This window comes from Lepidochelys olivacea, assembly GCF_965140295.1.
Source record: "Lepidochelys olivacea isolate rLepOli2 genome assembly, chromosome: 9".
In the NCBI taxonomy this organism is placed as follows: Eukaryota; Metazoa; Chordata; order Testudines; family Cheloniidae; genus Lepidochelys; species Lepidochelys olivacea.
The window spans coordinates 1024261-1042962 of record NC_140419.1 but is presented as its reverse complement, the minus strand read 5'-3'; the positions used below and the strand labels follow the sequence as shown (position 1 = coordinate 1042962).

The following is an 18702-nucleotide window of genomic DNA, read 5'->3' as shown; positions in this document are numbered from 1 at the left end:
CGGCTGCCCAGAATATCACATGCTCCAGGTCCCAGAATTTAGAAAACAAAGTGGTTGAGATTCTTTTCCCATTGTGACCACTCCCAAAACACAGAATCATAGGATTGGAAGAGACTTCAAGAGGTCCTCTAGTCCAGAACCCTACATGGCCTTCTTAAATTCCAAGTCTGAAATGGGTATGTAAAACTTGTGTTATATATGAACTTTAAAAAAAATTACCCCTTACTTTGTTGGAGAGACCACCTCGAAGCAGAAACGTCTTTCTATGTCTTCGCAATGCTTAACTGTGCAAAGCCGCAAGTCTTCAACGACTACTGTGGGATTATCCTAGAAAAGGTAAAATGAACAAAACAAGTCAAGTTTATGGTGAGGGGAGAAACTTACTGAAGCCACTGCTAGTCCCAACTGCTTTCCAATTTTTCCATTTCATCAAAACAGACTGCATGTAATATCCATAGTAGAAGTTAAACATTAATGTGTATGAAAATGTAATACAGACTTGGGAGAACCCCCTCCTTTCCTATAAAAATTGACGGTGTGATTGACAGCTGATATTTAAACAGCACAGTGGCTCAACTGAGTACCACTGTTCTTTCTGAGAAGAAAATAATTAGCTTGCAAATCAGACAGAGGGGTCACAATTAAATGTGCCCACATTTCACTGCAAGTGCAAAATCAGACGCTAAGTTGAAGGTGCTTTAAAATTTGGGTCCATAAAAACACAAAAACTGATGCTAGTTTAAGGATTTTGTTGAAGTATAATATTTGTTATGGTGTCTACAGTGTGATCATGGTAGAATAATAATAATACTGCTCACAAAACATTATCACGAAGCTGTTAGGATTGACACACACTCCCAGACCTGACAAACCCCCAAATGGAAAAAAGAAAAAAAAAAGTTAAATCACCTAATCAGTACATTCATTCTTCCAGTCCACCCACAGGTAATCCAACCATTACCAGAGCCACCTTACACAACAGACCACACACCACACCGAGCTGCTGGCCACAAGACACTGGACTAGATGGACCTCAGTTTTGATCTACTATGGCAATTTCTAACTAACTCTGCCACCCCCACCCCACTTCTGCCCTTCTGCACACAATCCTTTATTAGACTCTTCTCCCCCAACACTAGTAACTGTGGGCGGTTTGGTGCAGAAGTTAGTTGTATGGGGAAACGGATAATTTGGTACAGGCATATTTGCTGAAGGGAATGAAGAAGGTTGGCCTCCCTGGGCTGCAGGTGGGGCAGAGTTAAGGATGCTCTGAGTGATCTGTGGTATTTGGTAGCTGTGATAATGTAAGGTGTGTGCTTGTGGGTAGAAGAAAAGAGGATATGTATATAAAGTAGCTTAATTTTTCATAGCCTTGCTTTTGTGGGTTGGGTCAGGCATCTTGTGTGTAGCAACCCCCAAGTGCTTCACAACAAAGCTTTCCATGTATTCATTTCCTATAATTTTTTTAATTAGGGGTGGGAGGTGGATAAGTAGGCAGGGAGCAGACCAGTAGGGGTAGAAATATAGCTGTTGTTGAAGCATCATAGAATACTGTGTCCAGCAGCAGCTCCACATACCTTCTCTTGTAGGATAAAATCTGACCAAAGTGTAACTCTTAACAGAGAAATTTTTATGTGGATCTGCCCACCTGCACCTCCCAATCAATCAAACAGGACTGCACGTTCCTCGCCCCAATCAGGTTTGTGTGTGCACACAAAAATTTTCAATTATAGGAAGAATATTACTTAAAAAACAAGCTACCTATTGCACCAGATTTGCCCATGTACCACAGCTCTCCCAAGTTCTATGAAAACAGACAATGTTTTTAAAAGTGGCATCAGCCAACAATGAAAAGCTAAATTTGTCACTGGCAGTTTTAACTAAAGCCCAAATTAAAAGTCTTCCTATTACAAATTTCTGAATGAAAGCGAGACAAAAACTGCACAGAAAATTCAAAGGGCATCAAAACTAATCCTATATGAAATTTAACAGCAACCAGCAGCCTACTTTGAGAGAAAAACAGGAGTTTATGCTCATTTTGGAATGCAGCCCAACCTGTGGAATCATTATCAGGAACCCCAATGATAACAATGAGCACTTACAAATCACCTATCATTCAGGGATCTCAGAGATTTACAAAGTTGATATTGCCCCATTTTATAGGCGAGAAAATTGAGACAGAGAAATTAAGTGGGTTGCTCAAGGTCATGTTGCAAATGAGTGGCAGCATCTCTCAACTTTCATCCCTCTGCTCTAATCAACAGACCACCCTAATTCCCAACAACAACATTCTTGGGTATTGGAAGTACAGTACCTACCTTAAATTTTTTCTGGTAAACAAGCTGATTATTCTGTATCGAAAACCAGCGTCTATATAAATAAGAAGACATCCAAACATTTAACTGATTTCACAGTGCTTACTGGTTGTAACAGACAAACATATCTATGGAATCACACTGAATAAAATAGTTCACAGAAGTTATGTCTCAGTAAGTGTTGACAAATTTGCACAAGGATGGGCTTTCATCAAGACAAAAGAAAAGAAATTAAGCAAGATTCACGTTAGTTAAATCATACACAAGTGCATGCACATTATCACTATGTTAGAGAAGCTATTCATTCCAAAAGTTACATATTCCAATGTATGGTCACATCTATATTTTTATGACAAGCGAAATGTTTTAAATGGTTATTTATCAAACTATTTTAGCTTGTTTACCAATAACACTTAAACTAGGGAGTGGCTGGAAGCTGAGAGGTTAGACATTCAAACTGAAATCAAGGCAGTGAGGTAATTAAGCACTGAACAATATACCAAGGGTTGTGATGGACTTTCCATTATTGGCAAATTTAAAATCAAGATTTGATGTGATTTTAATAACTGCTTTAGTTCAAACAGGGAATTATTTCGGGGAAGTTCCATGAACTGTTATGCAGGAGGTTGGACTAGGTGATCACCGCAGTCACTTCCAGCCTTAGAATATATGAATTCCTCACTCAAATATTTTTTGAGAGAGAGAGGTTTTAGAAATAACTTATGAAGTTGCTGAAACTATTGCAGTGTGCCACCTCTTGCGATTTATTGCAAGTTTTCTAGTATTTGGTGTTTCTTAAAGCCCTAGATGCTAGAATCGAGGGGGAGGGATAGCTCAATAGTTTGAGTATTGGCCTTCTAAACCCAGGGTTGTGAGTTCAATCCTTGAGGGGGCCATTTAGGGATCTGGGGCAAAAATTGGGGATTGGTCCTGCTTTGAGCAGGGGGTGGGACTAGATGACCTCCTGAGGTCCCTTCCAACCCTGATATTCTATGATTCTAAGAGACTGCATGAGAATCAACCTTTTTTTTTTTTTTTTTTTTTTAAGCTAGTTCCTAGCCCCTGCTTTTGGAGAGATAAGCTTGAAAACATGAAGCAAATTCACCCTGCAGGCTCAAATACCAGAAGGCAAATAAAAAGACTCCCAAAATTGCCAATCTTATTTTTGGGGCCCTGACTCATGGTTTTTGAATGCTTGGGGTTGGAAATACTGCTACTACTCTGGAAAAGACTCTGCATATAGGACCCTGGTCCAGAACATCTGATTCATCATCAGGCTACCATACACGAAACATGACAAATATAACTGATTAACTGCCACTCTATTTCCTTGGGATGCAACACAAAATTGGAATCACTGTAACTGGCTAAAGAGTACAGAAAAAACTAAAAAACAAAACAAAAGCAATTCAGCACTACAGTCAAAGTTGGGCATATTTGTTTAATATAAGATATAAAACACAGGCTTGTATTAAAATAAACCTTTATCAAAGTGGCTATCACAAACACACTCATACAGTATGTCACTTATTTTTGGCTGCCTGTTAAGACGAAGAACAATGTTATGTAAAGTACCCATCAAAACATTTAGTCACATATCCATGAAATTGTTTAATACTGAACTCTACTTCACTACAAATAGTAACAAAACACCCCTATTCATTCAACCACCACAAGCACAAAAAATACTTAAGGAAGAACAAAGCAGGAAATAAGGTATAAAAAGAATTAGACTCATGCCAGGAATTTGTTATTGTAAAACAGTTAGTACTTAGCCTGTAGAAAGCTGAGATTTCTACCTTTTAACAATTATATTTCCAAATGTTGTAGGAATATATTTAGTTTCAAAAAGCAAGATCTCCATTTAGAAAATTATAAAGGTTAATTCTAAATGACTGAAATACTTAGATGAAATATGGAAAGGATTTTTTCAAGTTATTAACTACAGTATATTTCAGTCACTGAAATTTAAAAAGGTATCACCTTTACCATCTAAAAGGAATGTATTAATCGAGGATGTAACCCAATCATTATGTAGATTTTTAAGTAAAGAAATGGATAATTCAGCTACAAAGCAGGCTGAAAAAGGAAGATAAACTCCCACTTATTCTTTGCTTTTGTACAGACAACCAGTTAGATACATGAAAAGCAACCCCTACAAAGCAAAGAAAAGTGCAGCCCTGCCACAAGAGATAACATGCAATGGAGCAAATCTCTAATAATCACTGTTAAGTGTGGTGAGTTTTATGAATGCAACACACTCCACTTGTACAGTTAACATTTAGTGAATCTCCACAGTGAATAAACTCCAATCTGGCAACCATGGTATATCTGACAGTATAAATGTACAGTATGACAACACTTCTGAGGTCTTCTCTTGGAGGTTTTCACACTGCTCTATCTACCTTTTACAAAAAGTCAAGGTAAAGAAGCCCAATGATTTAAATTTTTAGAGATGGGGAAAAAATTTCACTGAAAATGTAACCCTTTATTTGGTACAGTATATGCCATAATGAATACCTGTTAGTTTCTGGCTTTACTTTAGCCACAGGTCTATGCCAAATGGGTGAGTGACTGCGCATTAGCATTATAGCATTTTTTGAAAAGTGACAACTACAAAATACAGTGCATTAAGGTCACTAGTAGCACCACAGTGATTTCACTATTAAAGATAATCGAGATTTTTTTTGGCCCAAATTTTAGTCTATCTTAAAAGGGTTAGATCCGATGAGGGAAGTTCTCTGGTTTCTAATCCACACAGAAGGGCATGGTCCAAAGACAAATCAGACTCGCACCTTGTGCCTCTGTTCCTACATTATTTGGATGCAACGTCCCTAGTGCGTTCCTGGGATTGACTGTCAATGATTTGGAGACTAGCTGTGTTGTAAGTGCTGAGCTTTATCAACCATGTGTTTTAAATACATCACTCTATTACCTCAAAACACGGGGGGAAGAGACAGTTTGTGGGGGCCTAAAAAAAATTAGTTTTGTTCCTGCTGGCTCGCTAGTAGCACATAACTAAAACGATGCTGCTCCACAAGGCAGATATTTTGACATTAAATTCTTCTATATCATTCAAAGTTGCCGTTAAATAAAACGGCTAATTTCACTTCTTTATCCAAAAGAAAGGAAAAATAAAATCAACACTTGTCAGTTAGAAAAGAACAAAAATCAGTGGAGAGTAGTTCTTAAGCTGTCTGAAAATACGAGAGAGAAAAAAGAGCAATGAGAAAAGAAAATTTTAAAAATGACATTCGTGTCTTTACATAAAACTTAAATCAGCTTTAACAACTTTCAAGAGGGAGTCATTTTGTTTATTGTTTGACAGGCATGCAGCTGACCGAATCATCTAGGCTCAGAGAATTAAATAGAATGATCAAAAGAGAAACACTTGAAGACCCAATCCTGCTCCCACTGAAGTCAGTAGCAAAATGCCCATTGACTTTTAAATGGGAGCAAGACAGCACTTTTAACGTATATTCTGGAAAAGTCTGACAGTGGAGACTAAGTTGGGGAAGCAGGGGTGTTTTAAGCTCCTCTGACTATAAATGCATCAAACCTTCTTATCAACTTAAAAGGTGTTGAACAGCACATGTGCTGTCAATCCATGCAAAATCCTTCTGTTTTCATAAACAGACACTTTATATCCATTGCAAGTAATCAAAATGAAATGCAGGGTTAATGATGAGCTTTTACGTGCCAAAGAACATTGGGAAAGTATAAAAAGCTGGTTGGTACCTGATGTGATCTGGCTTTTTCCTGTCATGTGAAAAAATTGGGTAGGATTAAAACATAAGGGAAAGGAGGGACAGGAATGAAAATGCAAAATGAGCAAAATAAATGAAGAATTAGCATGATATGAAAACCCAGCACAAATCAAAGATAAGGCTTACAGTGCCCACAACCTGACAAACTGCACAGAATACACAGAGAGTACTACTGTATTTCCTAAGGGGTTTGTTTCCACCCACCACATTCACACCACTGATAGAGTGAAGGAATTTTTGTAAAATACTGAATTTCCAGGAACCCAAGTAATTTTCCATAGAGTGCATCACACTAAGAACAGAGTGTGGTTTCACTTCCTGAACCACTGAGGTGACATGTGTGTGTATCTTTTAGTACATATATCGATAACTCCAGCAGAAATCTGCACACCCCTCTTTGCAAGCTTTCCATTGTCCAATTACTACATTTCAGCTCCCATCGCCACTGAAGTCCATCATCACGTATATGAATACCCACAGTAAGTAGTATACAAGATTTCAAAATGTTTAGCTCCTAATACTTTAAAAAGAAGGAGCACTGGGTACCACCCTCATCCCCCTCAAACACACACACACTTGCAGAGCATACAATTACACAAAATGAAAATAAAGGGAAGAACACTCAATATCACAAATAATGTTCAGAGAATATCACCCAATTGTTTTGTCTTGATTGATAAAGTTACATGACAACAATGTCACATTGTGTAGAGTTTCCATATTTGCCTAGTAATCCATCCACAAGTTTATTTATGAATCTTATATACCAAGACATGCACCATCAACAGTATTTGTCAGCTAGCACTGCACTGATCTGTTCCACACCCAATGAAAACTTACAATAGTATTTTTATTGGGAAAAGGGGCGGGGTTGCCTGTAAACAGATAATTTCCCCCCAAAGAATCCCAAAAGCTGTCAACTTCCTTTTTCTTACATTTTCATGTGATGTCTTCATCAAAGGTAATATAAACTTATTTAATTAGGGCAGCATCCATTTGATAGTTACGGAAACACAATGGCAGTTTTAAAAAGACAGTCTAACGTAAAACATCTTGGAAAGTTAAGATCAAAATGTTTTTGTAAAACGTGCCATGATTTTTACTACAATGTATTTTTAGAAAATGAGTTACAAAGAACTATTTTAAAATACTGAAGAGATGTCAAAGTGCTAATTGACAGAAACTGGGTGGAACTGGCAGTTACCCTTTTTAAAATAATTTCAACTGGAAATGCAGCCTGCACTTAGCAAGAAAGAAGATCAGCACTGTAGAAGGAGACTCAGGAAAGTACATTTCAACAGCACTTTCTAGGCAAATTCTATATTTTTTCCTAAGGCTTTTTGTTGTTTTTCCCCCCATTTCATGTGTGCAGAAATCTTTTTTTAAAAAAAAAAAAAACCACTGTGGAAGTTTCCTGCGCTTCCCTGGGTCTTGCAGTTCTCAACTTTTTCAGATGTATAAAGGCATCAGAATTCCTAAATGCTTTCTGCTTCATTTTACATTTTTATATACAGGACATTTTAAAGAAATAAACAGCACTATAGTCGTGTTATATGCGGTCAAGTGACTGGAGACATTCTAATGCAGTTTTCCTTTAATACACTGTAAACTTTAAATCTTAACTATGAGCCTCAGCCATCAGAATCCACAGAAGTTTCTAACATCTTCACCACTTACTGGCATTACTGTCATAACACCAGACAGACCTTTTTAATTAAATTAACACTGAAGTCTCTGCTTCTGTAGTAAAAAAAATTCTTTTTTTTTTTTAAAAAAAGAGAAAAATAAATAAAGAATTGCACTGCAGCATCAGTACTAATCTTAAAAAAAAGCGCCACACTGAAAACCAGTCTGAACTCCTGGCAGTAATGTTAATTGTATAGCCAATAAGAGAGCGCTCTGGACTATAGCATCTGATTCCTGGCTATTTCTGGAATCTCAGGAATATGAACACAAACCAAAAGCAAATCTTTTGCCCAGAGGATTGCACAATACATGGAGAGAAGCTGGCCAGTTTGGGAATTGAAGTAACCACACACCAGAAAATAGGAGAGCAAGAGAAAAATGTTATCTTTTTTTCTTGACAGAATGCATCTCATTGTGATAAAGTGTGATGTCACTGTAATAAGTGTGTAAAACTGGTTCTTATGTCACCTTTACCTTTCATATTTCTAATTACATTTCAGTGAGATGTCCAGTTTCTATACGTAAACAATGCATTTGATCACCTCTCATTTTAGGCTTCAGAAACAGATAGGAAGTTACTGCATTTATGCCTAAGAAAGCAATGAACTAAAGTTAGAAATGTACTTGTAAATAAAAATAAAGAAAAATATATTTACAACAAATGGAAGAAAGGGGAAGTTGATAATAATGAATACAAATCCAAAGTTAGGAATTACAGAAAACTGATAAGGAAAGCTGAGGGACACAAGGAAAAATCCAGTCAGTGGTGCTAAGGACAGTAAAGGAGATGTTAAAGTATATATTAGGAACAAAGAATCCTAATAAGCGTACTGGTCCATTTCTAGGTGCCAATGGTACAATTATCAATAATAATGCACAAAATGCATAAGCATTCTATAAATATTTCTGTTCTGTATTTGGGGAAAAACATTTGATGTAATCATATCATATGATAAAACACTTTCCATTCCACTAGCAGCTCAGGAACATGTTAAATAGCAGCTAAAGTTAGACATTTTTAAAATCAGGAAGACTGGATAACCTGCATCCAATCATTTTAAAGGAGCTCGCTGAGGTGCTTGCTGGACCATCAATAAGTCTTGGAACACTGGGAAAGTTCCAGAAGAAAGCTAATGTGGTGCCAATATTTAAAGAGTTAACAGAATGACCCAAGAAATTATAAGCCTGCCTGTCTGACAATTGATAGCAGGCAAAATGACAGCATGGCTGATATAGAACATGATTAATCAAGAATTAAAGTAGGGCAATAGAATTAATGCCAGCCAGCATGACTTTTTGGAAAATAGATCCTGTCACACTAACCTGATGTTTTTAAAGATGGCATTACAAGTTCGGTTGTTAAAGCTAATAGCGTTGACGTAATATACTTAGACTTGTGGGAGGCATTTGACTTAGTACTCCACAACATTTTGATTAAAAAACTAGAAGATATAAAATTAACATGGCCCACAGCCAATTTTAAATCCATTTAATAACTGACAAGTCTTAAAATGTAGTTATAAACACAGAATCATCATCGAACAGGTGTGTTTCCAGTGGGATCCGCAGAGATTTGTTATTGGTTGAATGCTATTTAACATTTTTATTAATGACTTGGAAGACCAAACCAGCACTGATAAAGTTTGTAGATGACAAAAATTAGGGGAGTGGTAAATAATGCAGAGGACAGGTCACTGATACACAGCTATCTGGATAATTTGGTAAGCTGGGAGCAAGCAAACAATATGCATTTTAATATGACTAATTGTAAATATATGCATCTAGGAACAAAGAATGTAGGCCATACTTACAGGATGGGGCATTCTAGCTTGTGAAACAGTGACTCTGATAATCAACTGAACATTTGTTCTAGTGCAACGCTGTGACCAAATGACATTGTGCACACAATCACGAGTTTCATGCTCCACCCAAAGAGCAAGGCAAAGTTTGTGTGAAGTCACAACCCATGGGCCCAATCCAGCAAGCCAGCAGGCGCACCAATGGAGAAAAATTAGCAGGTGCTTAGCACCCACCGGCAGCCAAGCTCCCCTCCTTCTCCCCCCAGTCCCGCCCACCGGCAGCCCTACCAATCAACTCCTCCCCCTCCCTCCCAGCACCTCCTGCAGGCCAGGGAACAGTGTGCAAGAGGTGTTAGTAGGGAGGGGGAGGAGCAGGGATGGGGCAGCGGGGGAGGGGTGGAGTGGAAGTGGGGCCAGGGGTGGAGCAGGGTTTGAGCACCTCCGGGGAAAATTAGAAGCCAGCACCTGTGGCATCTATGGATTTCAATAGAAGCTCTGAGAAGAGAACTTGCAAAGATCAGGCCTTGTGCTTGCAAACAAGCAAGAAAACAAAACAAAAGAAGAAATTTCCTTGAATTCTGTACAGTCACTGCAGTAAATATAACTGGCCAAATGGTGCATCAATTTATGCCTCAGGCAACTTTGTGGAATTAATGGGTTTTCCAGGGTTATAAATCAGCCCAGAATTTAGCCTAATAATCAGCATGGTTACAAACCATAACAAGGAGAGTTTTTGAAGTCTTACCTGTTCCAAGTCTTGAAGGCATTGCTGGCTCGCTTAAAGAGATACCCTTCCATAACAATGCCATTGGCTGCATCTACATTGTATTCTAGCTTAGTATCATCACTGGAGAAATCCTGGTATTTAAAAAAAAAAAATTTCAAATGCAGCTCAAAAACATTAATTTTAAACTGTGCAGATATTTGGCAATAGCATCATGCCTGCAATTCCTAGTGATTATTCTGCAGCTATTAGGCCCACACACAACATTAAGAAGGTTTCAGAGGAGCAGCCGGGTTAGTCTGTATTCGCAAAAAGAAAAGGAGGACTTGTGGCACCTTAGAGACTAACCCATTTATTTGAGTATTATTAGTCTCTAAGGTGCCACAAGTCCTCCTTTTCTTTTTGCGAACATTAAGAAGGTGAATTTTCAGGGAAGATTAAGGCACTAGAGTCAATTTTATTTCACAAAATCTATACCCGTCAAAATTGCATTACATAACAAGACATGGGGAGTTTTACCAGCCATATTTACAGATACTTGTGAAAAAGAGCAGCATTCTACAGCTCAGTAAACTGCACATCAGCAGTGGGCAAGTGGCAGAAAAGCCAAGAAACTGAAATCAAACTGAAAGGAAATATGAAAACTTCTGTAATTTCATTAAAAGCAGAGCATCCAACTGTCTAGATACAAAAGAGTGACTGAGTAACAATACCTGAACTAAGAGTATATTTTCAGAAAGTTGCAATTAAGCAGAAATTGTGGTAATCACCATGTCTTTACTGGAACGTTATATTTCACAGCAACACACTCAACTAGGGTGACCAGATGAAACGGACAAAATATTGGGACACACGGGGGAAACAAAAAAACAAAAGTAACATTAAAAAAGCGGTCGGAGTTGCCGAAGCAAAAAAAAAAAAAAAAAAACCCCAAACCAACCACCAGAACGGCCAAAGCCGCAATATCGGGACAAATGGTGTCCCGACCATGCATCAGTCGGGAGGCGGGACAAAGAACTAAAAATCGGGACAGTCCCGATTTTATCGGGACGTCTGGTCACCCTACGCTCAACACTGTATATTTGTGTTTTGTACAGAGTCCCCCATCCCATGATCCTATTTCTTTTATTATCTCTCTGCTTTGATTACATCTGAATTTTACATCTGATATTTTATTAATAGGGTGAGATTTTCAAAGATGTCTAAGGGATATGAACACTATTCCCAATCAAATGAATAGTAAATAGGCATCCAAATACAGTAGATGGCTGTGAAATTCATATCCTAAACTGCCCTTTGGAATCATGACTGAACTCACAACTATGTATCAACAGATATTATTCAATAAATGTATGAGGTGGAGAAAACAGTGAGCAAAGGAAGACCATATCTGGCTAAAAGTCTGATAGGACTTCTCCTCAACCTTGCCGACAAACACAAACCTAATGGAAGTTGAACATCCAGAGCATAAAATAAATACATCACAGGGTCCAACGAAAAAAACATGGGCACTGCTGTCAATAAATATACAGCCAATGGATTTTGGAATAATAAGCACGATCCCAAAACAATTTCTGCAATGACACAAAATGCACCTTCATTTGAAAGGGAACACAATACCCAACCACTCCTTCAAAGATTTTCCCCCTCTTCTGACCAGCCTCCCTTGAGTCTTGCTTGCTTTGATATGAGGTAGCTGCTCTTCTTCCAGGAGTCAGTCACTTGTAGACCTGCAGCATCCTTATGCAGACGTTAGTTGACTTTTTGGAAAAGGAAAGATAGCTGAGTTTCATCAACCTTTTATTGGCCTCACCACTCTCTAAATGGTCTTGCATGGTTACTAAAGAGGGAGACTAGGACAGGTCCTTAAGTGAGGGTTAGGGGGTGTGGGAAAGGAAGAGAAGCAGTTGTCCATTCTCTCTGCATCTGGTTGGAGAGAAACGATTGAAGCCATTGTATATCTACACCACCGTCTCCTGACACATCTAAACAGGGCAGCTGTGTCAAAAGTCAGAGGAGAGGTTAAGTGTGGAAACACTGAGATGTAGTCTCCATCCATTGCCATAAGAAGGCTCTCTTAACTCCATTAGTGCTGGCTGTATGCCAGGTGTGGCCAAACCGCAGCTCATGAGCCACATACAGCTCTTTTACAGTTAAAGCATGGCTCGCAGAGCCCTCTGCACTCCCCCACCATTCTCCAGCTACCAGTCTAGGGGAGGGAGCTTGGGGCCTCTGCCCTGCATCAAGGTGGTGAGGCTAGGGACTTCTGCCCTGCAGGGATGGGAGGTAAATGGTGTGGGTCAGGTCTTCAGCCAGGTGTGCCCCCCAGCAAGGCACCACACAACGGGGTGGAAGCCCAAAGCTACGGCATGCGCTGCCCCACAGGGATGAAGTCCCAAGCCCCAATAGGCTCCGCCCCACGGGGCAGGTTGCATATATCTTGGGGCTCTCAAATTTCTGAAGATTATTGTATGTGAGGAACAATAAGTCTGGCCACCCTTGCTTTATGCTGTGTCCTTGTCTGGGGCCTGATTGCAAAGCATCCAGCATGGCTGCAGAGATCATACAAGGCTGGAGCTTGGCTGTCACTATTTTCTCAATGATTTTACTGCAGAATGATGCTAGAGACAGGACGATAGAAAGATTGTCTCCATCTTATATTGGCTTTTTTCAGGACTGGGTCAGCTAGTACATTCTTCAGGGAGGCTGACAGATTTACTTCTATGAAGGAGGTGCTGATCTATAAGTAGAATACATCGTCATTGTTGCTGGTTTTCATATTCCTGGAGGTGCACAGACCTGTTCTTGGGTGGAGAGTTCAAATCTTCCTAAGAAATTCTAGATCTTCATTGCATGTAACAGGCTGAAGTCTGCCATGGATTTACATGCACACAGAGTGACATTATATACATATATACACTGTGAAACCTTAGGTCATGGCCCAAAGGACAAGAAATACATTTAGAACTTGGTTACATGGGCAAACTCAGGAAACAAACTGAATTCACTTTCAGAGTAGTTTAAACTGCATGAAACCACTGCGTGGTCATGCTTATTCAGATTTAAAGTGACCTGAATTCAGTATTATCTTAATTCACGTTGTAAACGAATTGAAATAAATTGAGGGCTTTTCTACTATAACATTTAGCTCATGGCAAGCTGGGATTTGAATCTACCCTACAGAGCAGGGCTATGTAGACAAACCCTAAGTTTAACCAGTCCTTCATCATATTGGGGGCAGTTCATTGCTGAGGGTGAGAATGACAAACTTGCACAGAGACTTTTCACAAAGAGCAAGGTGGCCAGACTATACTAATTTTTAGCAGTAGCTAAATTAATGAGGGACGCCCATTTAATTCTCTGATTTGAGCTTTGCTCCATAGGGGCTCATCTACCAACACTTTCTGTATTGCTTATAACTATATCAGATATGAGTGTCGTTAGAGCAATACAACCTTCTAGTATGGAGACAGTTATATCGGTATAAAGATGCTTGTTGAAGCATAGCTTATTCATGGAAATGTGGAGGAAGAAGCTTTACTTCCATAAGGCATCTTTATGCTGGTATACCTGTGTCCTCACTACGGGTTGTACTGATTTAGCTATTTTGGTGTGTGTGTGTCTGTGTGCGCGTGCACGGGGGTGGGGTGGGTTCTTGCCCTTAACTGAAATAGTTGAATGGACACAAAAACTGTGTCATGACCAGACCTAGGGTAGAAGGAAAAGGAGGCAGCAGCAAAGACAGCATAATCTGCTCCCACTGATGAGCCTCATACCCTACTAATAGGATTCTAAAAAGATCCCAAAGGGAACATTGCTCTGCCCCTGTGATTGGAAGAAAGTGGTAACCCAGAAGGGCACGGTTACAACTGTTAATTTAGGCCTTTTATGAATGGATGCAGGCAATAAAGACAGCAGGTGCCTGGGCCCAGGACAGTACATTATTCAATAAAATGGCCGAAGAGCTTACACACAGAATATTCTCAGCTATTCCCAATTTATTTTAATAGGTAACTATATCATGATCAGAATATTGGTTAATAATTCAGAATCTGATAGTAGGCACTCACTATAAAAGTGAAAACTACTCTTTGAATTTTAGCAGTAACGAGCTATTGTATGGGCGTATATGTTAAAAAACACAAACAAAGCAGTTATAACCCGATGCTCATAAAACCCAGAATTCAGACATGCATACTTTTCTTTAGTCCTCAACACTTCATAAACCTTAATACTCTGATACCTGGTCCCCAATTCAGAAGATGCTAAATATTAAAAAGATTTCATATAAAAATGCACACTCAATATAAATATTATAGTACCATTTTAGTATAATGTAAGAATTCATATATAACATACAAACATTTTAAAATATAAGTGTTTTACAAAGTATTTTCAGGGTTTCTTTTTCCATACTGTAACCTTTTCAAAAGGGCTAAAATTTGCTGAGTTAACGTTCTTCTTACAAAATGTAATTAAGTTAATAAATGTTTTAATTTCGCTCAAACTTACCAACTCCCAAACATAATGAAACCTGCTAAAGATTTGCATCTCACTGTCCTTAATGATTTCTGTGATTTGTCGTCTGAGGAAAAAAGGTAGATTTCCTGGATTCTTTCTGCCCAACCAAGAGTGCCATGCAGTCATCACATTCTCCTCTAGGTTCGCAAAGTTGTTTGACATTGCAATTGTTTTGTAAAAAGAAACGTGATCCATTAGTTGCTTTCTTTGTAGCCTTGCGTGAATGATCCAAGTGCTCTCTCATTATGCAGCTCCTGCTTCAATTCACATTGACTGAAATCATGACTTTCTCTTAAGGCCTGGACAATACTGCTGATGTTAGCTCAACTGACTTGCAACCTTACATGGTACATTAAGGCTTGAGAGTAGGTGCAGACAGTAGTTTCATACTTTCCTAACTACATGCAGTACACAACTGACTAAGTATTTTTAATGTTTGTTCTTCCCAGCAGATCATTTACATATGAGTCAAAGATCAAACTGCAAGAGAAAGCCAAAACCAATTAAAGGCCTCCAACTGCTCTATCCATGGTAGTTTACTGGTGGAGTTTGTTTTTTTTTGTTTTTTTGTTTTTGGGGGGGGAGAGGGGGGATTTTCTATAACAGCAACAGAGTAGTTGTTGAAAAAGAAACTGGCAGAGTATCATCTTTAGCGTCTTTGTATTTCATAATATAAACAAGAGGGGCAAAGCAGTCATATTATTGTAATGTATTTTTATCCTGACAAATGGAAAAAAGTTTAATGAATCACAAAAATAATCAGAGGGGGAAAAAAAAAAAATACTTCCAGCTCTTTCCAGAGAGCTCTATAGGAAATAAACCCACTCATTTCACATGATTTAGAATTTTATATTCCTTAAGCATAAACATATTTGCTAAAGACTGAATTTATTTGCAAATTTATTTACATTTAAAAACAGAAATTATGTTTCCACTAGCCGGCACAGACAAAACTGAAGTGCTACAACATTAGATTTCTAATTCAAACTATATTTTCTATTTTGGTATTCATTCATTTCTCAAGATTTGCCATTTACTGGGGGAGGGTCACGTAGAGGAAATGAGCCAGACAAACAATTGAAATGTATAGTATGGTCTTCTACTTTTTCATATCTTTGAAAGCAGGGATCCCCCTTTAGTAAAGCTACCCCAAGGCAACTTTAACATGTGCAACCAACACTAATTTAGTAAGTCACACACCTAATTGCTGACTTTGTGGGTGCTCTGGGCTCAAGCACCCACAGAAAAAAAATGTGGGTGCTCAGCACCACCAGCATCGGCTGTTGGGCGGCTGGGGGCAGCCGATCAGCTGTTGGGTGGCTGGAGGCAGTGCTTGAGGGCATGCAGAGAAAAACGAGCAGTGGGGGTCTCGGGGGAGGGTTAGGAGCAGAGGCAAGAAGAGGCGGAGTGATGGCGGAGCAGGGGTGGGAAGAGGCTGTGCAAGGGCAGGGCCTCAGGGGAAGGGGTGGAGCAGAGCACCCCCAGGAAAAAATTTTAAAAAGTCAGCGCCTATGCAACATCGCAGTACGTCTTACTAAATCTGACAGTGTTACATAAGAGCCATAATGTCTCAGAAATGCTTGAAAAACACCACCAATATTCTGGACATATAGGATTTTAAAACTTGCTATGCGACATGTATTTTTTCCACTTTTATCATAAGATAATTTTCTTGCGGCTATTGCATATAATCCTATTCTTTAGCAACTGCAGTTCTAGAGCCTTGCAATAGCCAAAATTAGTGATTGGTTATAAGTTCTTCATTAAAGTCTATAGAAAAGATGGTTAAACTCATTTTGCCAGACTCTGAAGGCACTCAATGTTCAAAAGTTGGGTTTGTATTTTGCTTAAGTGATACTGTCAAAAAAGGAGCAGAGAAAAAAATTCAATGAAAAATAGGGTGGAAAATGGGGCAGGTTGAATGAACATCAAATACAAAGAGCGCGACAAAAACAGAGATGACTGGAGAGGAAATCTTAATGAAAAATAAATACAGCATACCCAGTATTTAGGATATCCATTGTGCAAATCCAGCTTTTGAGAGGGGAATCATCTATTCCCCTCATACAGTGCCAGCATCACAGAAAGGTATCTTTGGTTTTGAAACTGAATCACCATTAGAAAAAAAAAGCCAACAAACTTGAGATATTTTAGTAAAACCTGAAATAGTTTGAGTAGTTAGCAGAAGCTGGGAAAACACAAGGTTGTTTCATCCCTATTTTAGGGCCAGGAAGTAACTCTTATTTTTCCAACAGCAGTTCTGTTTTAGGTGGACGAGAGGGATCATTCTCCCTTCAGGAGCAAAGGGCCAAAATGTGCACGTGCTTCAGCAACAGCAGTGAAGGAATCCACTCCTGATTTATAGACATGGCAGCATCTGGCTCCTCATCTTGGCTGAAGGAGACTGCCCTGGTCTACACTACGAGTTTAAGTCGAGTTTAGCAGCGTTCAATCAATTTAACCCTGCACCCGTCCACATGACGAAGCCATTTACTTCAACTTAAAGGGCTCTTAAAACAGATTTCTGTACTCCTCTCCCGACGAGGGGATTAGCGCTGAAATCGACCTTGCCGGGTTGAAATTGGGGTAGTGTGGTCGCAATTCGACGTTATTGGCCTCTGGAAGCTATCCCAGAGTGCTTGATTGTGACCGCTCTGGACAGCGCTCTCAACTCAGATGCACTGGCCAGGTAGACAGGAAAAGGCCTGCGAACTTTTGAATCTTATTTCCTGTTTGGCCAGCATAGTGACCTGCGGGTGAGTGCAGATCTCATCAGCACAGGTGACCACGCAGTCTCAGAATCGCAAAAGAGCTCCAGCATGGACCGAATGGGAGGTACTGGATCTGATCGCTGTATGGGGAGACGAATTTGTGCTATCAGAACTCCGTTCCAAAAGACGAAATGCCCAAGCATTTGAAAAAAATCTCCAAGAACATGAAGGACAGAGGCTATAACAGGGACCCGCAGCAGTGCCATGTGAAACTTGAGCTCAGGCAAGCCTACCAAAAAAAAGAGGCAAACAGCCACTCAGGGTCAGAGCCCCAGACATGCCACTTCTGTGATGAGCTGCATGCCATTCTAGGAAGTGCAGCCACCACTACCCCACCCGTGCTTTCACTCCGTCAATGGATTATCACGCAACAGGGATGCGCATTTTGGGGACGAGGAAGATGAGGAGGAGGCGGCGGCTGAAGATAGTGCACAGCAAGCAAGCGGAGAAACCATTAGTTGGCCCCTCCTTTTAAATTGCCAACCCATTTTAAATAGCCAACCCAACGGCTGTTTGGTATGGGAAATGCGGGCGCTGCTGTTTGAAACCATTGCCACGTTATGAAGGTTAAAGAAGCCAAAAGACCGTGGCTTACCATGGCTGCCTGCAAGCCCAATTCTGTTGCCCACCAGCCCTGCGTGTGTGATCTCTCACACCAAACCGGCAGACCCTCAATATAAGAGGCAAAATGCGATCTTGTACCAAATGCACATGTGCTATATAATATTAAACAGCAAGGTTCACCCTGAAAGAGTCTACCCATTATTCTCTAAAATGTGTCTAACTACTACTCTCCCTTTTTTCCTCCTGCAGCTGCAAATGTTTCAACACTCACAACATCATCTCCTTCCCAGAGAATAGCGAAGATTAGAAGGCGAAAAAAAACGCACTTGTGATGAAATGTTCTCTGAGCTCATGCAGTCCTCCTGCACTAAAAGAGCCCAGCAGAATGCGTGTAGACAGACAATATTAGAGTCCATGAGAGCACAATATGAACACAAGGACAGGTGGCAGGTTGAAGATGATAGGTGGCGTCAGCTTGCTGACAGAAGGCAGGAGCCAATGCTGAGGCTACTGGAGGATCAAACTGATATGCTCCGGCGTATGGTTGAAGTACAG

The 18702-nt window shown here is 39.7% G+C and overlaps 1 protein-coding gene across 2 annotated transcripts in view; it reads right to left on the bottom strand.

Annotated features, from left to right (window-relative positions):
• The window catches only part of ACAP2 (ArfGAP with coiled-coil, ankyrin repeat and PH domains 2), a 122077-nt gene that overhangs the window by 39272 nt on the left and 64103 nt on the right, over positions 1–18702 (bottom strand). For both annotated transcript variants that reach the window (XM_084638963.1, XM_084638962.1), the window contains exons 10-12: positions 10313–10425; positions 2319–2370; positions 227–327 (exon numbers count right to left, since the gene is read on the bottom strand). In XM_084638963.1, coding sequence (XP_084495089.1) covers positions 227–327; positions 2319–2370; positions 10313–10425 — 266 coding nt within the window. The remainder of the gene's footprint in view (positions 1–226; positions 328–2318; positions 2371–10312; positions 10426–18702) is intronic.